This window comes from Actinia tenebrosa, unplaced genomic scaffold (genome assembly GCF_029948245.1).
Source record: "Actinia tenebrosa isolate PJP-AT-01 unplaced genomic scaffold, QUT_ActTen_1.0 PGA_scaffold1__47_contigs__length_23844297, whole genome shotgun sequence".
In the NCBI taxonomy this organism is placed as follows: domain Eukaryota; kingdom Metazoa; phylum Cnidaria; class Anthozoa; order Actiniaria; family Actiniidae; genus Actinia; species Actinia tenebrosa.
Window position 1 is genome coordinate 1,892,442 of NW_028292578.1, and position 15,830 is coordinate 1,908,271.

The following is a 15,830-nucleotide window of genomic DNA, read 5'->3' on the forward strand; positions in this document are numbered from 1 at the left end:
AGATAAGCTTACCTAGTTAACAGGAGCGCGCAGTCGATAATTTTTATACCAGAGGTGGCTAGATTTAATTAATTAAGGGTATAATTATATTTGAACACATGTTCGCACTAAACCAAAAAATTATCGCGGTATCTGCTGTATCTTTTTGTACTAATACTAAAATTATTCCCATAACCATACAAGAATAAATTAAGTTTCAATCGAGATTTCAAAAGAAAAGGTCTTTTGTCCTGAACAAATAGTCGGTAAATACAATAGTTCCGTATGTACGGAAATAACTAATGATATCTGGACTACTTAAGAAGCGGTTAAACAAGTGGTGAACCATTTTCAACACTGTCACAGAATCAGAGGGGATGCGCTGTCTTGGTATATTACTGTTCTGTGTTCTGGGAACAGGCCTTGCTCATGGTAAGAAAGAGGATCTCCTTAATCTTTATTAATATATAAATTATTGATGTTAGAATAACATTTTCGATTTTCAAATACAATAACCAGGGTTACAATTATTTTTGCAAGTACTCGTTCAATCTGGTCTGGATTTTACGTGAGAAAACCTTGGCTGGTTAACAACTGAAACATTTCTATTTTAAGCTCTTATTTTTTTATCGTTCAATAATATTTTGTAATGTTTCTTTTTTTTAAACCAATGCGAAATTTGTAGAATTTTGTTTCAACATCTTATGATATATTCCTTTTGAAAGTAGCTAGAAAGTTTTACGGAAACAAATTTATCAATAAGATTTTGTGAGCAGCAAATTTCCAAGATAAAGGCGACAAGATAAAAGCTGATATATCTGATTGTGCTGAACGGTTTCATCAGTGGAAACACATATCGCTTTCTATACAAACGCCATGGAATTCACTCATCACCGACGTACTATAATAATATTATTTAAGATGGCGCCTTTTTTCGCCTTATTTCTTACTTTACGAATCATTAACACCTTAGCTGCTTTATACAAACAACTAATAGGTTATTTCAACCAATTTCGTTTGCTTAATTATCACGACTAATTGCGTCCAGGAAGTGGAGAATTTACCAAGTAATTTTACTTAGTTCTTGTTTTCTCAGCTAATCAAAATTTCCGATGGAAATTATAAAGTTTATTTGATTTAATAACGAATGCATAAATTTAAATAATGGTTAATTAGAGCGCAATTGGCCTATGATTCGATGAGGAGTAGTAATAACTAGTTGGATCGTTAGATATAGTATTGGGAACCTTATAGTATTGGGTGCTTACCATGTACTAACTAATCCATTACGTTGGAAATTTATTCGCTAAGGCCAAACAAAAAAATAAGTGTGTTTCCTGTTGCATGAGAAAAAATAATTGTGGTCGGTAGGTCGGTTTTTTTTTTTACTGATACAACAGTGGATGTGAGCTTACTGGGAACCTTGTGGTGCATTTGGGAATGAAAAAAATATAATGGTCGGCAAAAATCGGCAAGCAAATTAGGGTCCGTCGCGCAACAGGAAACACACTTATCTTTTTGTTTGGCCTAATGGTAAAAATAGAGCGAGAAACTTTGGTACTCGCGTCTACCGAAAGAACCGAAAAGAGCGGGAAAATGGATTACTTCAATCGGAAGAGCGAGTTTTCTGGAATTTTCTGATCGGAATAATGCATACCATTTATTTTCCATCCGGAATTTTCAGTTTTTCCGTGTTTATCATTCTGAGCACCCCTGTTATAACGCGAGAAATCTTATGCTAATGCAGGCATTAGATATAATAAATCAGCTGTGAAAACATTCTCCTGAATGCTCTCAAGTCAAGTACCAAAACCTACTATAATGGCGACCATTGGCAAAGAGCCTATTTCTGTAGCTTTTTCTAAATTATGGAACGCTTTATTTTTTACCTTATAACATAAAAACGTGAGAAACTCCGAACATTTTCAGATCTACACTCAAATCTTATTAATTTCTTAAGTAGATTTTCCTTTTCTTTCCTCCCCTCCAGCTCGATATATTAGTTTCTAGATTAGTTTAGCTTTGTAAAGCACCGATACTTTGTGGGGTACTAAAACGTTATTATTATCATTATAACTTTATTGTTCAAATCAAATTTGCAATTTGCAATTACCAATAAACAGTCCGTTCCGTCTTTCTGCTTGGCAAGCTTTTTTTTTACATGGCATTCGATAAGCTAACCTGATATTTTTCAAATGTTAGAAGAGTCTTGAATTTCTAATACGGTGTCATTCCATTACCTTAAATTCTTCGCAAAACTCATAATAAATCAGAAAGATTATCGATTATTGCATGTACAAAGGCCTCCTTTTATTAGTCAAATTATTTTGCCGGCATCGCAAAAAAACAAAAACTTCCTGTGAATATTCATTGACAATTTGTATTAAAATAAACAAATGTTAAGGTTTACTCACCTGTGAAATTTCATAACTTTGACAAACAAATGTGACAATTTCCTGAAAAATAACAAGTTTGTTAGACCATTAAATACACCTTATTACAAAAACGTTGTCGAACAAAAAGTACTTCTTTTATTGTACTGTTATGAAGGGAAGACTGACGTTTTTGATATTACGTTGTTGATAAATTCTAAAACAAATATTTTCACCCATCCAGGGGGCTTCAGAATTAAAATAACTTATCTGTTATTTTATATTTTTATATGACAACGATGCAATTAGGCATAATCTTTCGGATATGAAAATCAAGAGCAACCAATTTTAAGAAAAATCTTAGAACTGGACAACGGCCACCCCCTTTTCCTTTTTGAAAAATTAATCCTCTTTTGCTACATATAATTTTCAATTAAATAAAATGACCAAAAGTTACTTTCAGTTCAGCTATGTATTTTTTTAAATTTTTTGGTCTTGTCAGATATCATTATGATTTTTTAATACCTTTTGACCATGGTATATACCTAAAGTAATTTTTAATTGAGGATTAATAATTTTTAAAAAATTTTATATTTGGATCGCTCTTCCAAAGTTGGAAGAAAGAATGCTAATCACCTCGGTCTGCAAAGGATTGTGGGATTGAATATTAGAAGGAGATCATTCGCCACCTTGGATGCCCAAATCAAGTCCCCCAGTAAATCTATTTTGTGAGTAAATGACGTCATTTACTCAACTCTATTGTTCCATTTCTCTTTTAAATCAAAATTTCTCAACTGCAAGTGGCTCCAAGGCTAAGATTTTCACTCCTCTTTTTTCAATCTGGTTTTTATAATTAAGTCATATTATCCTCAAATACTTCAAACACGTATTACAAGTGTCCCTTCTAAATAATTCTCAGGATGAGAGGTGGTTGATTGAGAAATAAATCTTGCGCAGATGATCATTATACTCTTGTTACAAATGAAAAACCTCTATCTTAGCATAAAGTAATCCATCTTTTCACAGGCCTCGAAGACGATAGCATTACCGACGATATTAAGCTAACGGCTGACGAGGCAAATGGTTTCATGGCGCATCCTAGAGTACGAAGAGGATTGCATCATGAGTGCTATTCTGAGGGATGCTCGTTCGAAGAGGTTCGAGAAGTCCTGGGACGATCACAATACGCGGTAAGTGAGACTTGGGCGTAATACATGCTCGGTATTGTTCACTCTGAGGTTCGCAGTAGGGGGAAGTGAATGTGAAAATGTGAAGATACGTTTCGAAACGATAGAGGAAGCTCGAAAAGGACCATGGACCACGTTAATTTACGGAACTCAAGTTCTGATTGGTTAACCCACGACTGTCCAAATGATGGACTGAGCATGCGCAAGAACGACCATAAATTGATTAAACACGGCGGCCTGCAAATAACAGCATTTTCTAGTTACTGACAAATCACCATCGTTTTTGCTCAACCTGGTCCAAAATGAGGACCTTATTCGTTTGTCAAAAAATAAAATTCTCAAGGGAAAGTCACGTGGTACGCTAATATAGCGTAGAAGATTTGTTTTATAGTCTGTTAGTAATTCTGTTTTTTGTTTTTGTTTTGTAGTATGAGTACTACTACACTTATACCTGTAATAAATTCAAAAGGAATTGCAAAGGTAAATTTCAAGTGATACTGATTTTGTTTAATACGTTTATAACCACTTATCAAGATAATATATAGTTCATTTTTTCTTGCAATTATCTATTAGCCATTCCAAGCTTGAGGGGAAAACTGGGTCGAGTTGGCAGTGCAGTGCATTGTGGGGCTGTTTTAGGGGAAGAAATAGACGCCATCTTGGAAATATGACCCCTAAACAGTCCCACAATGCACTGCAATACCAACTAGAAGCGGTTTTTTTGCTGAATCTCAGAATGGGTACGTTATTTAATAAGTTTAATTTTTTGGATTTTAAGGTTCTTCTTGTTCTGTCCAGTTCATACTATGTTTGTTAGTTCGATTGACTGTTTTTTTGTTTGTTTTGCTTGTTTGCTTTCATGATTTGATGTCAACTATTTTTCGTTCTCTTATATTTGTTTGTTTATTCGTTTCAATGTTTATTTGTTTCTTCGTTCATGTGTTTATTTGTTTATTTGTTTGTTTGTTTGTTCATGTATTCAATTGTTTGTTAATATGGTAATTTAATTTTTCATTAGCTCGTTCTTCGATATCAGTTAAATTATTTGTTCGTTTGGTTTATTTGTTTAAGTTTATTTTTTGTTCTTTTATGTGTTGATGTGTTCGTTCGTTCGTTCGTTCGTTCGTTCGGTCGGTCGGTCGTTCGTTCGTTCGTTCGTTCGGTCGGTCGTTCGTTCGTTCGTTCGTTCGTTCGTTCGTTCGTTCGTTCGTTCGTTCGTTCGTTCGTTCGTTCGTTCGTTCGTTCGTTCGTTCGTTCGTTCGTTCGTTCGTTCGTTCGTTCGTTCGTTCGTTCGTTCGTTCGTTCGTTCGTTCGTTCGTTCGTTCGTTCGGTCGGTCGGTCGGTCGGTCGGTCGGTCGGTCGGTCGGACGTTCGTTCGTTCGTTCGTTTTTGTTCGTACGTTCGTTCGTTCGTTCGTTCGTTTATTCGGTTTGTTGGAACCTTTCAAAAGTGTTTGTCTCTTCATTCTCCTGAGCGACCTATACTTTATCTACCTATACTTTATCTACAAAGCTAATAAAGTAATAAAGTATATTAGTATTTTTACACAAGTAAATATAATAAATCCGGCGCGCTCATTGGTCAAAATTTACGTCTAATCCTGCTATACTCACCTACAGGTGAATATAGCGAACGAGCGCTCGCTCGTTGTCGATTTGTGCTTCTTTTAGAGATGAATAAAATTTGAAAAAACAAAGCAAATGTCTCTCCACGTGATTTATATTAAATTCATTGTGTTAAAAATACTAAAACAGTTATTCGCCTCAGGCTCAGTGAATATCGGGGAATATTTACCTCGTCGCTCTCCTTATTAGTATTATTATTGATACTATTAATATCATTATATTCTATCTATAGTAAGATGCAACTACCGCAAGGAATGTACATTTGGTGCCTGGGGTAGCTGGACTAAACCCGATATACCCAAGTCTGATAATTCATCTACTGGCTGTTACAAACAATTTAGGTACCAACCATACCAACACCCCCTACAGACAACATATCAACGATGGAACTGTAATGGTCTTAAGACGAGTTGCCCTGCAACCCCATCTGAAAGCCGCCTTTACTGTAAGTATTTTTATCAATGCTAGGAGTACAGTAAAAACCTGCATAAAAGAACCCCCATTTTTGGAGTTGAGGCTGATTTTGTTCTTATTTAACGGGTGTTTACTGAATAAACAGCCTGAAGGTGTTCTTAAGGTGTTCTTAAAATAAATGTTTCTAAAATATATAACAGTATTACTATATAGACTACCAATACATGTAGGTGATATCAATGTGTAAGTTCAAAAATGTTATTAAAAAATCTTGACTGCAATAATAACTGTATCAAAACAGTAGAAAAATAAATTATTGTCAGGTCAGGCTTGGAGTCTGCTACTGGTAATATTGATCTTATTTTTTTAAAAACACTTTTTAATATTTCAGGCTGATTGTGTTCTTATTTACATGGTACTTAAAATGCCCAAATTCAGGCTGGGTGTTCTTAACTCACTTGTTCTTTTATGCGGGTTTTTACTGTATTTGGTAGTGACTCCACATTAATCTTAACAAATCATCCCTCCCTTTCCTCACTGTAAAACAGATGTCTAGGCAGATTAAAGGTAACTCATGTCAGGCAATGCTCATTACAATCAATGGACTACTTCGACGATACAGCGGCCATCTTGGATCGCAAGGCAATAGAAAAATAATATCAGCCGAAGCTTTACCAAAAAAAACAATTTTAACACTAATTTTTACGCATCGCCCATGTTTTTGACACTTATTCGTCATTGTCCCGACGATTTTCCGAACATACGCAGTTTACGTTCCGAGGAATACCAACTTTTTTCCGAGCATATTACTCGTCAATTACGACTCAGCAAACATGCTCGGCTGATCACAGGATGTAGTTTCTTTTGCTGGTCCATATTAATTAAGGAAGATGTTCTTTTCTCGTCAGCGAAGATGAAAAACAATCAGAGCTTTCGGCTCCCATCCCAGAGCCTTTGTCAATTATGGTTTTTGATTTTGTCTTGAGTTTTCTCGTTTGGTTGGTTTTGGGTTATGTACTAACAAAATGCCATATACGTTCTCCAGGTTTGTGCAAGAAAGCTGTCTGTAATGAAGGATCCTGGTCATCCTGGGTTGGTATTGTCCCTAAAGGAAAATGTACCAAACAAACTCGACAGCAACCCTATCGAGTCACGTGGACGACTGAAGCAAGCATTGGATCCTGCCAAGGAGTTTCTGACAAGTGTCCTGCACCAAACGTTGATTTGAGGAAGAGATGTAAGAGGTGGCGATAAACCTTAACAATAAACAATATGAGCCACTACTAGGCTATACGTTGTAGCCTACTAGTAACAAAAAGTCCCGGCTTTAAAAACTAAAACATTAAATTTAACTTTAATTCAAAACTCGTTTGCAAATATTTGACCGAACAATTACGGCCTCACATAAGCTATTGACTCATAGTCCATTCGTCGAGGACTTATTGCTGAATACTCCATGCTGTTAAATTAACTCCAAGTTTACTGTTATAGGCAGCTGCAGCAAAGCTGTTTGCAGCCTTGGGAACTGGGGGTCGTGGTCTGGTAACGCTGCTCAAGGACAGTGTGGAAGTCAAGTTAGAACACGTTCGTACTCTAAAAGTATTGTCTATGAAGAACGACAAAGCTGCGATGGTGTATCTAAAGACTGTCCAACAGCAAAAAGTCAAACAAGAAAGTTCTGTAAGTAGCAATACTGAGTTACTGATAAACGTTTGTTACGAGGGACAAGGAGATACTTTGAGCTGAAATCAATCAAGGGTAGTGTAGCGGTAGTGGAATCAACATTCACCTCTCGACTCGGCATCACAGTAATGATAAAAGGGTAAATTATTCACCGTGAAAAGATGAAAAAACTTACTGGCGTTTCGGAAGCTAGTTCTTCGTCGGAGTAAAAGAGAAAGAAGTGGTAGAAAGGAGTGTTTATATACTGGGAACAAGACAAAAGAAACTAATGAGAACAAGGTGGGCAAGGAAACGAAAGAAACAATCTAAAGGCAAAAGAGTGGGTTAGTTAAAAGCAAAGCGTTCATTAATCCCGTTGGGACTAAGAGTGCCCAATAGGTGAATATGCCGCATTTCTTTGGTCTTGCGATAATCATTGTTGCCGGCATCACATGTATCACATGTAAGTAGAGTTTGTTTTAGGTCTCTCCCTTGATTCGATGTTTTTTCTCTGGTTCTCCGGCTTTCCTCCCCCCGCAAAACCAAACAAGCTTCATTTAATTCTACTTATGCATAAAAACTATTGCAACGCTATTGATGACAAGAATTGTTATTCAATCTTTAGGTAGCTGTAAATATGCGATCTGTAAACTGGGAGAATGGTCCGAGTGGAGCCCACAGGCACTAGCTAAAGGCTCATGTGGTCAGCAGCAATCCCGTCAAAGACGATACGAACTTACAGTAGCCTATCAGAATCATGTGGGCCCCTGTCCATCCCTTCCTCAAAAGTGTCCTGCAGACATCGTGGAAAAGAGAGAGCAGTGTAAGGAACTATAGTCATATGAATAATTTTTTTTAGATATAAGGATAAACCAAACACCACGTGGTGCGTTAGCGGAAGCAGAAGAAAACCGATGGACGTACGGATTGGCGCAACGAACGAACATAGCATTGTATAATTTACGAAACTGACAAACTACTAACCAAAAGGATACCGAAATGAACCAACAAACCTATGGATGTATCGAAGAAAGAAAGATTAAATTAAAATTAAGAAGCACAATCATTCATAACCTTCATTTTTGATAGTTTGTAATCTGATTTTTCCAGGTTCATGTGCCTATCGAGATTCTTGCGCACTTGGCGCCTGGAGCGAATGGAGTGCAGATGTTACTGAGGAAGGATGCAAGATACAAACACGAACAAGACCTTATAAATCACCCCTGAAGCACGCTCAGGGTGATAGTTGCAAAGGTCTCAATACTGAGTGCGTCGATGAACCCAAGGAAAGCAGGACTTTCTGTAAGTAGCTTTAACAAGAATTGGCTAATTATTATGTGCTTTGTACGAGCGCCATCCTGAAATACGAATTGGAAAACCTCGCTACGTCTTCACTCTTTGTTGCTGATCAATCAGGTCAAGAGGTCCCCCACAGGAGAAAGGAAGGAAAGAGCACCCAGTGAATCTCCCAAAGATATATAAATCTGCCTGTCAATCCTTAAGTTTGCTACACACTATTTGGACTGAATTTGTACAACGTCGCTGTGTTTCTGGATTACAGATTCATTTGGTTTCAGTGTCAAATTATTAGTGTCAAAATATTCACAAAATACGAACGGTAATGTAAAGAAAGTACAATTTTAACAGTGCACACAAACTTAAAATCTAACGAATCTTATAAACTAATTACGATTTTGAGAAGACAATACCACAAAATATTGACGGCTGGTTGGGAGAAAATATATTCTATACTAGGCGGAGTCGAAATTTTTGTATCACGATTTTAAAGTATTGAACACAAAAAAAGGAAAAAAAACTGACTGATTTTCGTTTAAAGCGCGCGCGCTCAAGCTTTCCTTTTCGTCGTGGGTTAGTCAATCAGAAAACTGAGTTACAGAAAACCTGAAACTGCAGTATTCTTGAGCCAACCTCTAAATTCAAATCGTTTGCATACGTTTTTTCAACGGCCTATAAACATTATTTTTAATTTTTGGTTCACAGGTAAATGCAAGTACTTACGATGCGACATTGGCGTGTGGAATGAATGGAGTAGTGATGATATCAGTGCTGGTTCTTGTGGAGAGCAGAGAAGAACAAGGTCCTATACATCCAAAGAAGTCTTTGAAAACAGAGTCGACAACTGTAATGGACTCCCAACTGTCTGCCCTAGTGATCAACATCAAACGAGATCAATGTGTAAGGAAAAGTATAATATAGTAGTCCGAATTAAAATTATTTCAACATTCCCATCAACCTTCATCTGGACTAAGAATAAAAAAATAACCGTTCTTGGGTTTGTATGAAGTACGTTATAGCCGCCATTGACCTTAAAAAAGGTTCAGTCTTGATATCGGGTCTTGCCATGCAATTTGTCATTTATTGGGTAGCATGGGTGGCGTTCGCGGCTAACGCGTCGTCTTTCGCCACTGTGAGTCTAACAGGTTGGGTCGCTGGTCCGTCCCCCGCGGTCGTCACATGTGAATTGAGTTTGTTTGATGTGTTGCTCTCTTTTATGCTACGAGGGTTTTATCCGGGTTCTCCGGTATCTCCCCGCCGTAAAAATCAACATGTGAGTTGAGCGTTGTGTGCGTAGAACATTTAATGCAGTGGTAGTGCGTGTGAGCGAAAAGTGTCCCCAATTAGAACTAGACATCATGGGAGCTAGTGGATGCACGCCACGTTTAAGATAGTGAAGACCTTTAAGTTCAAATTAATAATATTTTTATTCTTTTATATTCTTTCAGGTAAGTGCAAGACCGTCACATGTGAGGTGGGTGACTGGGGTCCATGGCAAGGTGATATACCTTCAGATACTTGCTCTACGCAGACTCGCAAGAAGAGCCTCTCAGCTAACGAAGAGCTCAAGTACCAAAAAAACACATGCGAAGGTCTGCCAACCAAATGCAGCGAGCCGCAACCAGAATCAAGGAAAATGTGTAAGATAATTTGTTTGTCAGTCTATTGACCTCTTGCAGCACGTCGGAATACAGCTCAATTTGGAGGACATAACGAGAGGTTTCCCAGGAAAGTGAAATTCTTTTGTTTTGTCCTCCAAATTGAGCTGCTTTGACGTCACATGCAAGGAATCTATTAGTAGCCGTAGATGATATTACGTAATGCAGCAAAAACATACAGCATCAACATATTGTGCAGTGATCGTGTCAGTGATGTGTCAAGAGCGTGTAAGGCTGATATTACACGGAACGTTTCGCGACGACGATTTTTCGCAATACGACTTGTGGATTTTTAATACGTCAACTTTTCGCGCAACGTTGTAATTGTTGAATGGATAGCGTCATTCCCATGAGAACGTAAAGTTAAAGTGAGAGGTTATTTCTTCACAATGGCATGGAATCCATTACGATGACATGGAACCCCTCCCCCCCCCCCCCAAAACGTTTTACTGAAGCTGAATGTTACATTGCCCCCACCCCTCCCTTGACAGAGACCTCGTTACGCCCCTATAGTGAAAGACAGTATTACCGTTTTCTTTGATTATTTCAGGTAACTGTTCACATCGGGAGGACTGTACACTCAAGGAGTGGGGATCTTGGAGTGGTGACGTCCCAGATGTTGGCTATGCAGTGCAGATCAGGAATCGTGAATACAACAAGTCTATCATTTACATCGAGAAAGAGTCTTGTGAGGGTCTCGATGTCTGTCCTGCCATTAGAGACGAAACAAGAACAAAATGTAATTAAGTACTGTGATACTTTATAGCCTTGTATAACAAATTTCATTTAGAAGATACTACTATTTGTATGAGAAGATTTAATTGTAGGATAACGCGATATGATGCAGTAATAATCATCTCAACATTTTCTTCATCATTGTCTTCATACTGTAAGGCGGCGATCATCACCATTATCACCACCATCTAGGTTCTCATCATCATCGTCATCATCACCATCACCATCATCAATTATCTTCGTCATGTAAGGCCATCATCACCATCTAGGTTCTCATCATCATCATCATCATCACCATCACCATCATCAATTATCTTCGTCATGTAAGGCCATCATCACCATCTAGGTTCTCATCATCATCATCATCATCACAATCATCATCATCACCACCATCTAGAACGTCGTCGTCATCATCATCATCAACGTCATCTTCAAATTTCTACGAAATTTGAAATTTCGAATTCAAAGAAGTTTCCATGAAAAGTAAAGCTACTGATCATGATTCGACATTTCCAGGTAACTGTAATCAGATCATCTGCGGCTGGACAGAATGGTTCCGTGCCGGGTATGACCCAGAGACACGCTGCTACGAGGAAGTGCGCGTCAGGAACATGTCTTCGGGATTCAAGAAGATTGAAAGAATGGGAAGCTGCGATGGGATCCCAACATTCTGTACCGATGATAACGTGGAGAAACGAAAGGATTGTAAGTGTGAAGCTATCGATTTGATAGTCACAAATACTAACACATTCAGCTAGTAATTTTGAATCATTATTCTATTTAGGTCAGTCTGGCGGTGGTGGTCACGTGATCGTTACCAGTCCCCCTGTCACGACACGTGCAACAACTCTTCCCCCAACTACAGCGTGTAAGTAAAGCTGACATGTTTTTTTTCTACGGATTCTGAAAAGCACTTTTAACTAATAGCTATTATATATTTTCAAGGAAAGACAATAGGAAAAAGGCGGATACATACATATATATGTATATATATCGCTAAATTGTCAAAGTTTTAGGGATTAGGTATATATATATATATATATATAATATAGTGATCATTATCATTAGAGACTCTTCCACAGTCTCTCGCTCGTCCGTTCCGTCTCCACGCTTAGAGACTGTTCTGGTTCTGGTTTTTGTTTTTGGACTGTTTTGGTTCCCAAAGCACGCCGGGTCCAAGCTTTCGGGACCCATAAGTCCTTTCGGTCACTGTACCGTTACAGTCTCTAAGCGTGGAGACGGAACGGACAAGCGAGAGACTGTGGAAGAGTCTATCATTATCATCACCATCATCATCATCATTGTCAATATTATTATTCTTTCAGTCGTTCCAGCAACATACGTCTCACTGGGTTGCTTCGCGGATTCTCAGAGCAACAAGGTTCGTTCAATGTCTTTACTCTACCTAAATCTACGGTCACAAGTTGATTGGTATGACCTGAAGAAAACCGTTCAAGGATGCGCAAACGCTGCCAGAGAAAGGAGGTAAAACACAAAATATATAGTCACCAAATACCGCAAAAGTTTATTTTGAACCAAGTTTTAAAAAGTTCTTTTTGCAATGGGAGGAAACTAAACAACTTTGTATGAGTTGGGAACTTAAGTTGTGACGTATTTCCGGGTCCTAATCCTCAAAACCTCACAAACCTGCTAAACTAGAAAGTAGAAAAAAATATCTCAATGGACAATGCTTTAGATAATAAATCCTATCATTAAGGAAAAAAATATTTATCGAAAATGCTTTTCGTTTTGAACACGGAAGGCTCGATGTGGCTGTGCTTTCGCGCACTCAGTGCCAGATTCTTTGATATCCCTTTGTACAGAGAAAAGGAAAGAAAGATAGAGTATAGACCACGGGCTTTGCATCAATGTGCAGTGCTGCGCATGCATACTAGACCGTGCACAGAGAAAGCGATCGTATTAGATTTCCTTTATATGGTATATATATTTGCTTAATTGGCCATTTTGCACGAACTTATCTTTCCCCCTTTGATATAAACACGGCAGCCAAACAGCCAAGGAACGCATTGTCTCAACTATTCCATAATTAATTATCTCGTAATATACATTTTCGTTCAAGGTTCAAGTATTTTGGGGTACAGTTCTTTGGTGAATGCTGGGGAGGCCCCAGTGCTGGAAAGACATTCGCACGTAATGGTCCTTCGAATAAATGCTGGAACGGAGTTGGACAACAGTGGGCTAACGCTGTTTACAGAGTAGAAGACATGCCAGGTATTACATTTCCATTACAAAAGGCTTGCTGGCCGATATTTTTCACAGAAGTCGATCTTGCTCGATATTTTTTTGGTGGTTAAAGAGCTTGCTCGATATTTTGGGAATCATCCCCCCCCTCTCGGAAATCAAATGGTACGTCCCTAAGTATGAGGAAAAAGATAACACTGGCCCCATCCCTAGACTATTTCCCATTTTTCGTGCGTTTCGCCCTAAAACACAATGACGTGATAAAAACAATCTTTTGTTTTAACGCAAAGAGTCATGGTCGTGGGTTAGGGGAGGGAAACAAAATAGCAACAACACAAAGAAAACTGGAAAAAAAAAATATTTTGTATAACTTAGAAATGCAATAATTGCCACACCAAATACCGTGTAGGGCAAACTTCAGTTGATAAAAGTCAAATAAGAGCTATCAATTCAGCTGTAGAGAGTAAAACTAATGGCAAATTCTTATTGTTCTTTGCAATTCTGTCCCCCTTACAGACAAGCTTTGACGTCAAAGTGATACAGGGCAATGAATATTATAATAATATTTCTTTTTTGTTCAATAGCTTGTTCTGAAGAGATGAAATTTAACGCTCAAGTCAGCAGTGGTGATGTGTCCGAGGGCAGCTGGTGTGCAGGAAATGAAGAGAAATATCAATGGATTGTATTGAATTTGGAGAGTGCCAAGAGAATCACAGGTAAGTTTTGCTATTACCAGACATTTATCATAAGGTTTAACGACTGAGAGGGGCCTTTGAAGTGCAAGATTTATATGAGGAGATGTATTAGAGGTGAAAACTGTTTTACATGTAAAACTAGAAATGTATGGAGCAATGTCTAGTGTTGAGTGAGGATCCTGAAAGGGGGTCCTAATCCCATTTGCCAGACCCTGTTTTGACAAAAAACCCTAGTTTCCATCTAAGCTTTACTCAAATCTCAATCTTATTCCCATTTTTTTATTTCTTTTTTGTTTGTGAATCCCAATCCCAATCCCTAAAATTCCATCTTCCCAGCCCAAAAAGGGCGAATCACAGCTCTTATTTTAGACATTTTACCCCAGGGCCCTCTTGTGAAACAATTGCTAACTTAGCCATGTAGTGCTTGAAAGTATTTAGTTATCAACTATTTAGTTGTAAAATAGCTAAGAATTCACTCAGGCATGAACTAAACAAAGACGCATAGAGGTATTTGCTTTTGTTCCCAATGTTCTGCTTCAGTAGTATCCACTTTTTGTACAAAATAGCAGCAAATTAGCTGCAATTAGGAAAGGCAAGCGCTTAGCTTCGCAGAAGAATTAATATGTAAGATTTACAAAATATACTGTTCGATTTGACTGCTCGCTTGCCGAAACTTCTCAAGACTGTTTCCATACCATCTTTCTTTGATTTCTTACTGTATAAATGTTTATGACTGAACAACACTTGCTAAAAGGTCGAATTAAAAGCAACTTAGTAGTAGATATTTGACCATCAGCTTACGGGTTAATTACTCTGGAATTCCTTTGGAAAACCATTTTTCAACCTAAAGAAGCCCTAAACTAATCTATTAAGCCTTCTTACCGGTGTTCATAGGGTTTTCTGTTCCTCAAAGCTCCAGACTTTGCAAAACACGACCTGACCTTTGATCTTCCCAACAATGAAACAAAGATGGCGGATGTCGAGTGTATTTTATGGGACTCCTGTGGCGGGCAATGATTGGCTAAAATCTGGTTTGCTTTCAACAAATCACATTTCAGTAAATAAAGAATGACCTTCACAAATTAATCAGTACATTAATGAAAATGATTTGTTTTTATATAGCAAAAATAGAAATAAAAAGAATTTAAAAAATGTTTTTTATGAGGTATTTCTGTTATATCATTCACCAGGTATTGGAACGCAGGGAGGTAACAAAGACAGCTGGGTGACCGTCTACAGTCTTGAACACAGCGAGGAAGGAGAGTCATGGATGCCGTATAAAGAAGAAGGCGTAACCAAGGTAACGATCAAACCGTCAAAACCAAAGAAGAGAGAGTGAAAGAGAGAGAGCGAAAGGGCGGAGGGTCCAGGATCCCACATTTCATTTGATCCTACATATTTCTCTCACGTCCTCCCACTGTCTTTCTACCTACCATTCAGTTTTCTCAGCTATCCGTCTTAAGACTCCCTGTCATAGTAGTACTACGCATTTTAACAATAGACTAAATCCTAATCTATATTTTAAAGATTTTTGCAGGGAATTCTGATCGATTCACCCTCGAAACTCATTGGCTTAAATTCCCCATCAACGCTCAATATCTGAGGTTCAAGCCAAAGTCATGGACCTCGACTCATGTCTGTATGAAGGTTCGTGTGTATGGCTGCAATGAGTGAACCACAAGCTAGGTAAGCATATATTGATTATATAAACCATCACTGAGTTTCGGGTTAGTATAACAGAGGCGAATATTGGGGGGGGGGGGGGGGGGGGGGTTGATATTCAGCTCTAGATCATTAACATATTTTCAATAATTTTTCAACAGACGTTCGTGAGATTCATTACCGCATCAGAAATCTAGACAATGGGTCTCAACCACCTATTGAATCAGTTTGATTTGGTGTGATCATCTTTAGTGTATTAATAAAAGTATTACATCATTAGTGTGACTTGTCTTGTCATGGGCTGATTGAGTGAGAGGAATGGGAGGACAGGAAAACTGTTGAC

The 15,830-nt window shown here is 38.0% G+C and overlaps 1 protein-coding gene across 1 annotated transcript; it reads left to right on the plus strand.

Annotated features, from left to right (window-relative positions):
* The first annotated feature begins 271 nt into the window (after nucleotides 1–271).
* Nucleotides 272–15,766, plus strand: LOC116305210 (uncharacterized). The gene is made up of 19 exons (XM_031715068.2): nucleotides 272–411; nucleotides 3,378–3,541; nucleotides 3,967–4,018; nucleotides 5,396–5,608; nucleotides 6,623–6,814; nucleotides 7,069–7,257; nucleotides 7,865–8,062; nucleotides 8,350–8,541; nucleotides 9,241–9,435; nucleotides 9,984–10,175; nucleotides 10,744–10,932; nucleotides 11,445–11,633; nucleotides 11,713–11,796; nucleotides 12,254–12,413; nucleotides 13,009–13,160; nucleotides 13,715–13,846; nucleotides 15,016–15,125; nucleotides 15,353–15,511; nucleotides 15,649–15,766. The coding sequence occupies exons 1-18, from the start codon at nucleotides 357–359 to the stop codon at nucleotides 15,497–15,499; spliced, it is 2,805 nt and encodes a 934-aa protein (XP_031570928.2). The 5' UTR covers nucleotides 272–356; the 3' UTR covers nucleotides 15,500–15,511; nucleotides 15,649–15,766.
* Nucleotides 15,767–15,830: the final 64 nt, after the last annotated feature.

Excerpts from the sequence above, each read along its gene's own strand:
- LOC116305210 (XM_031715068.2), top strand. The coding sequence starts at position 357 with ATGCGCTGTCTTGGTATATTACTGTTCTGTGTTCTGGGAACAGGCCTT. Across the intron at positions 3,542-3,966 it reads TGGGACGATCACAATACGCG|TATGAGTACTACTACACTTA; the intron begins GTAAGTGAGACT and ends TTTGTTTTGTAG. Across the intron at positions 5,609-6,622 it reads ATCTGAAAGCCGCCTTTACT|GTTTGTGCAAGAAAGCTGTC; the intron begins GTAAGTATTTTT and ends TACGTTCTCCAG.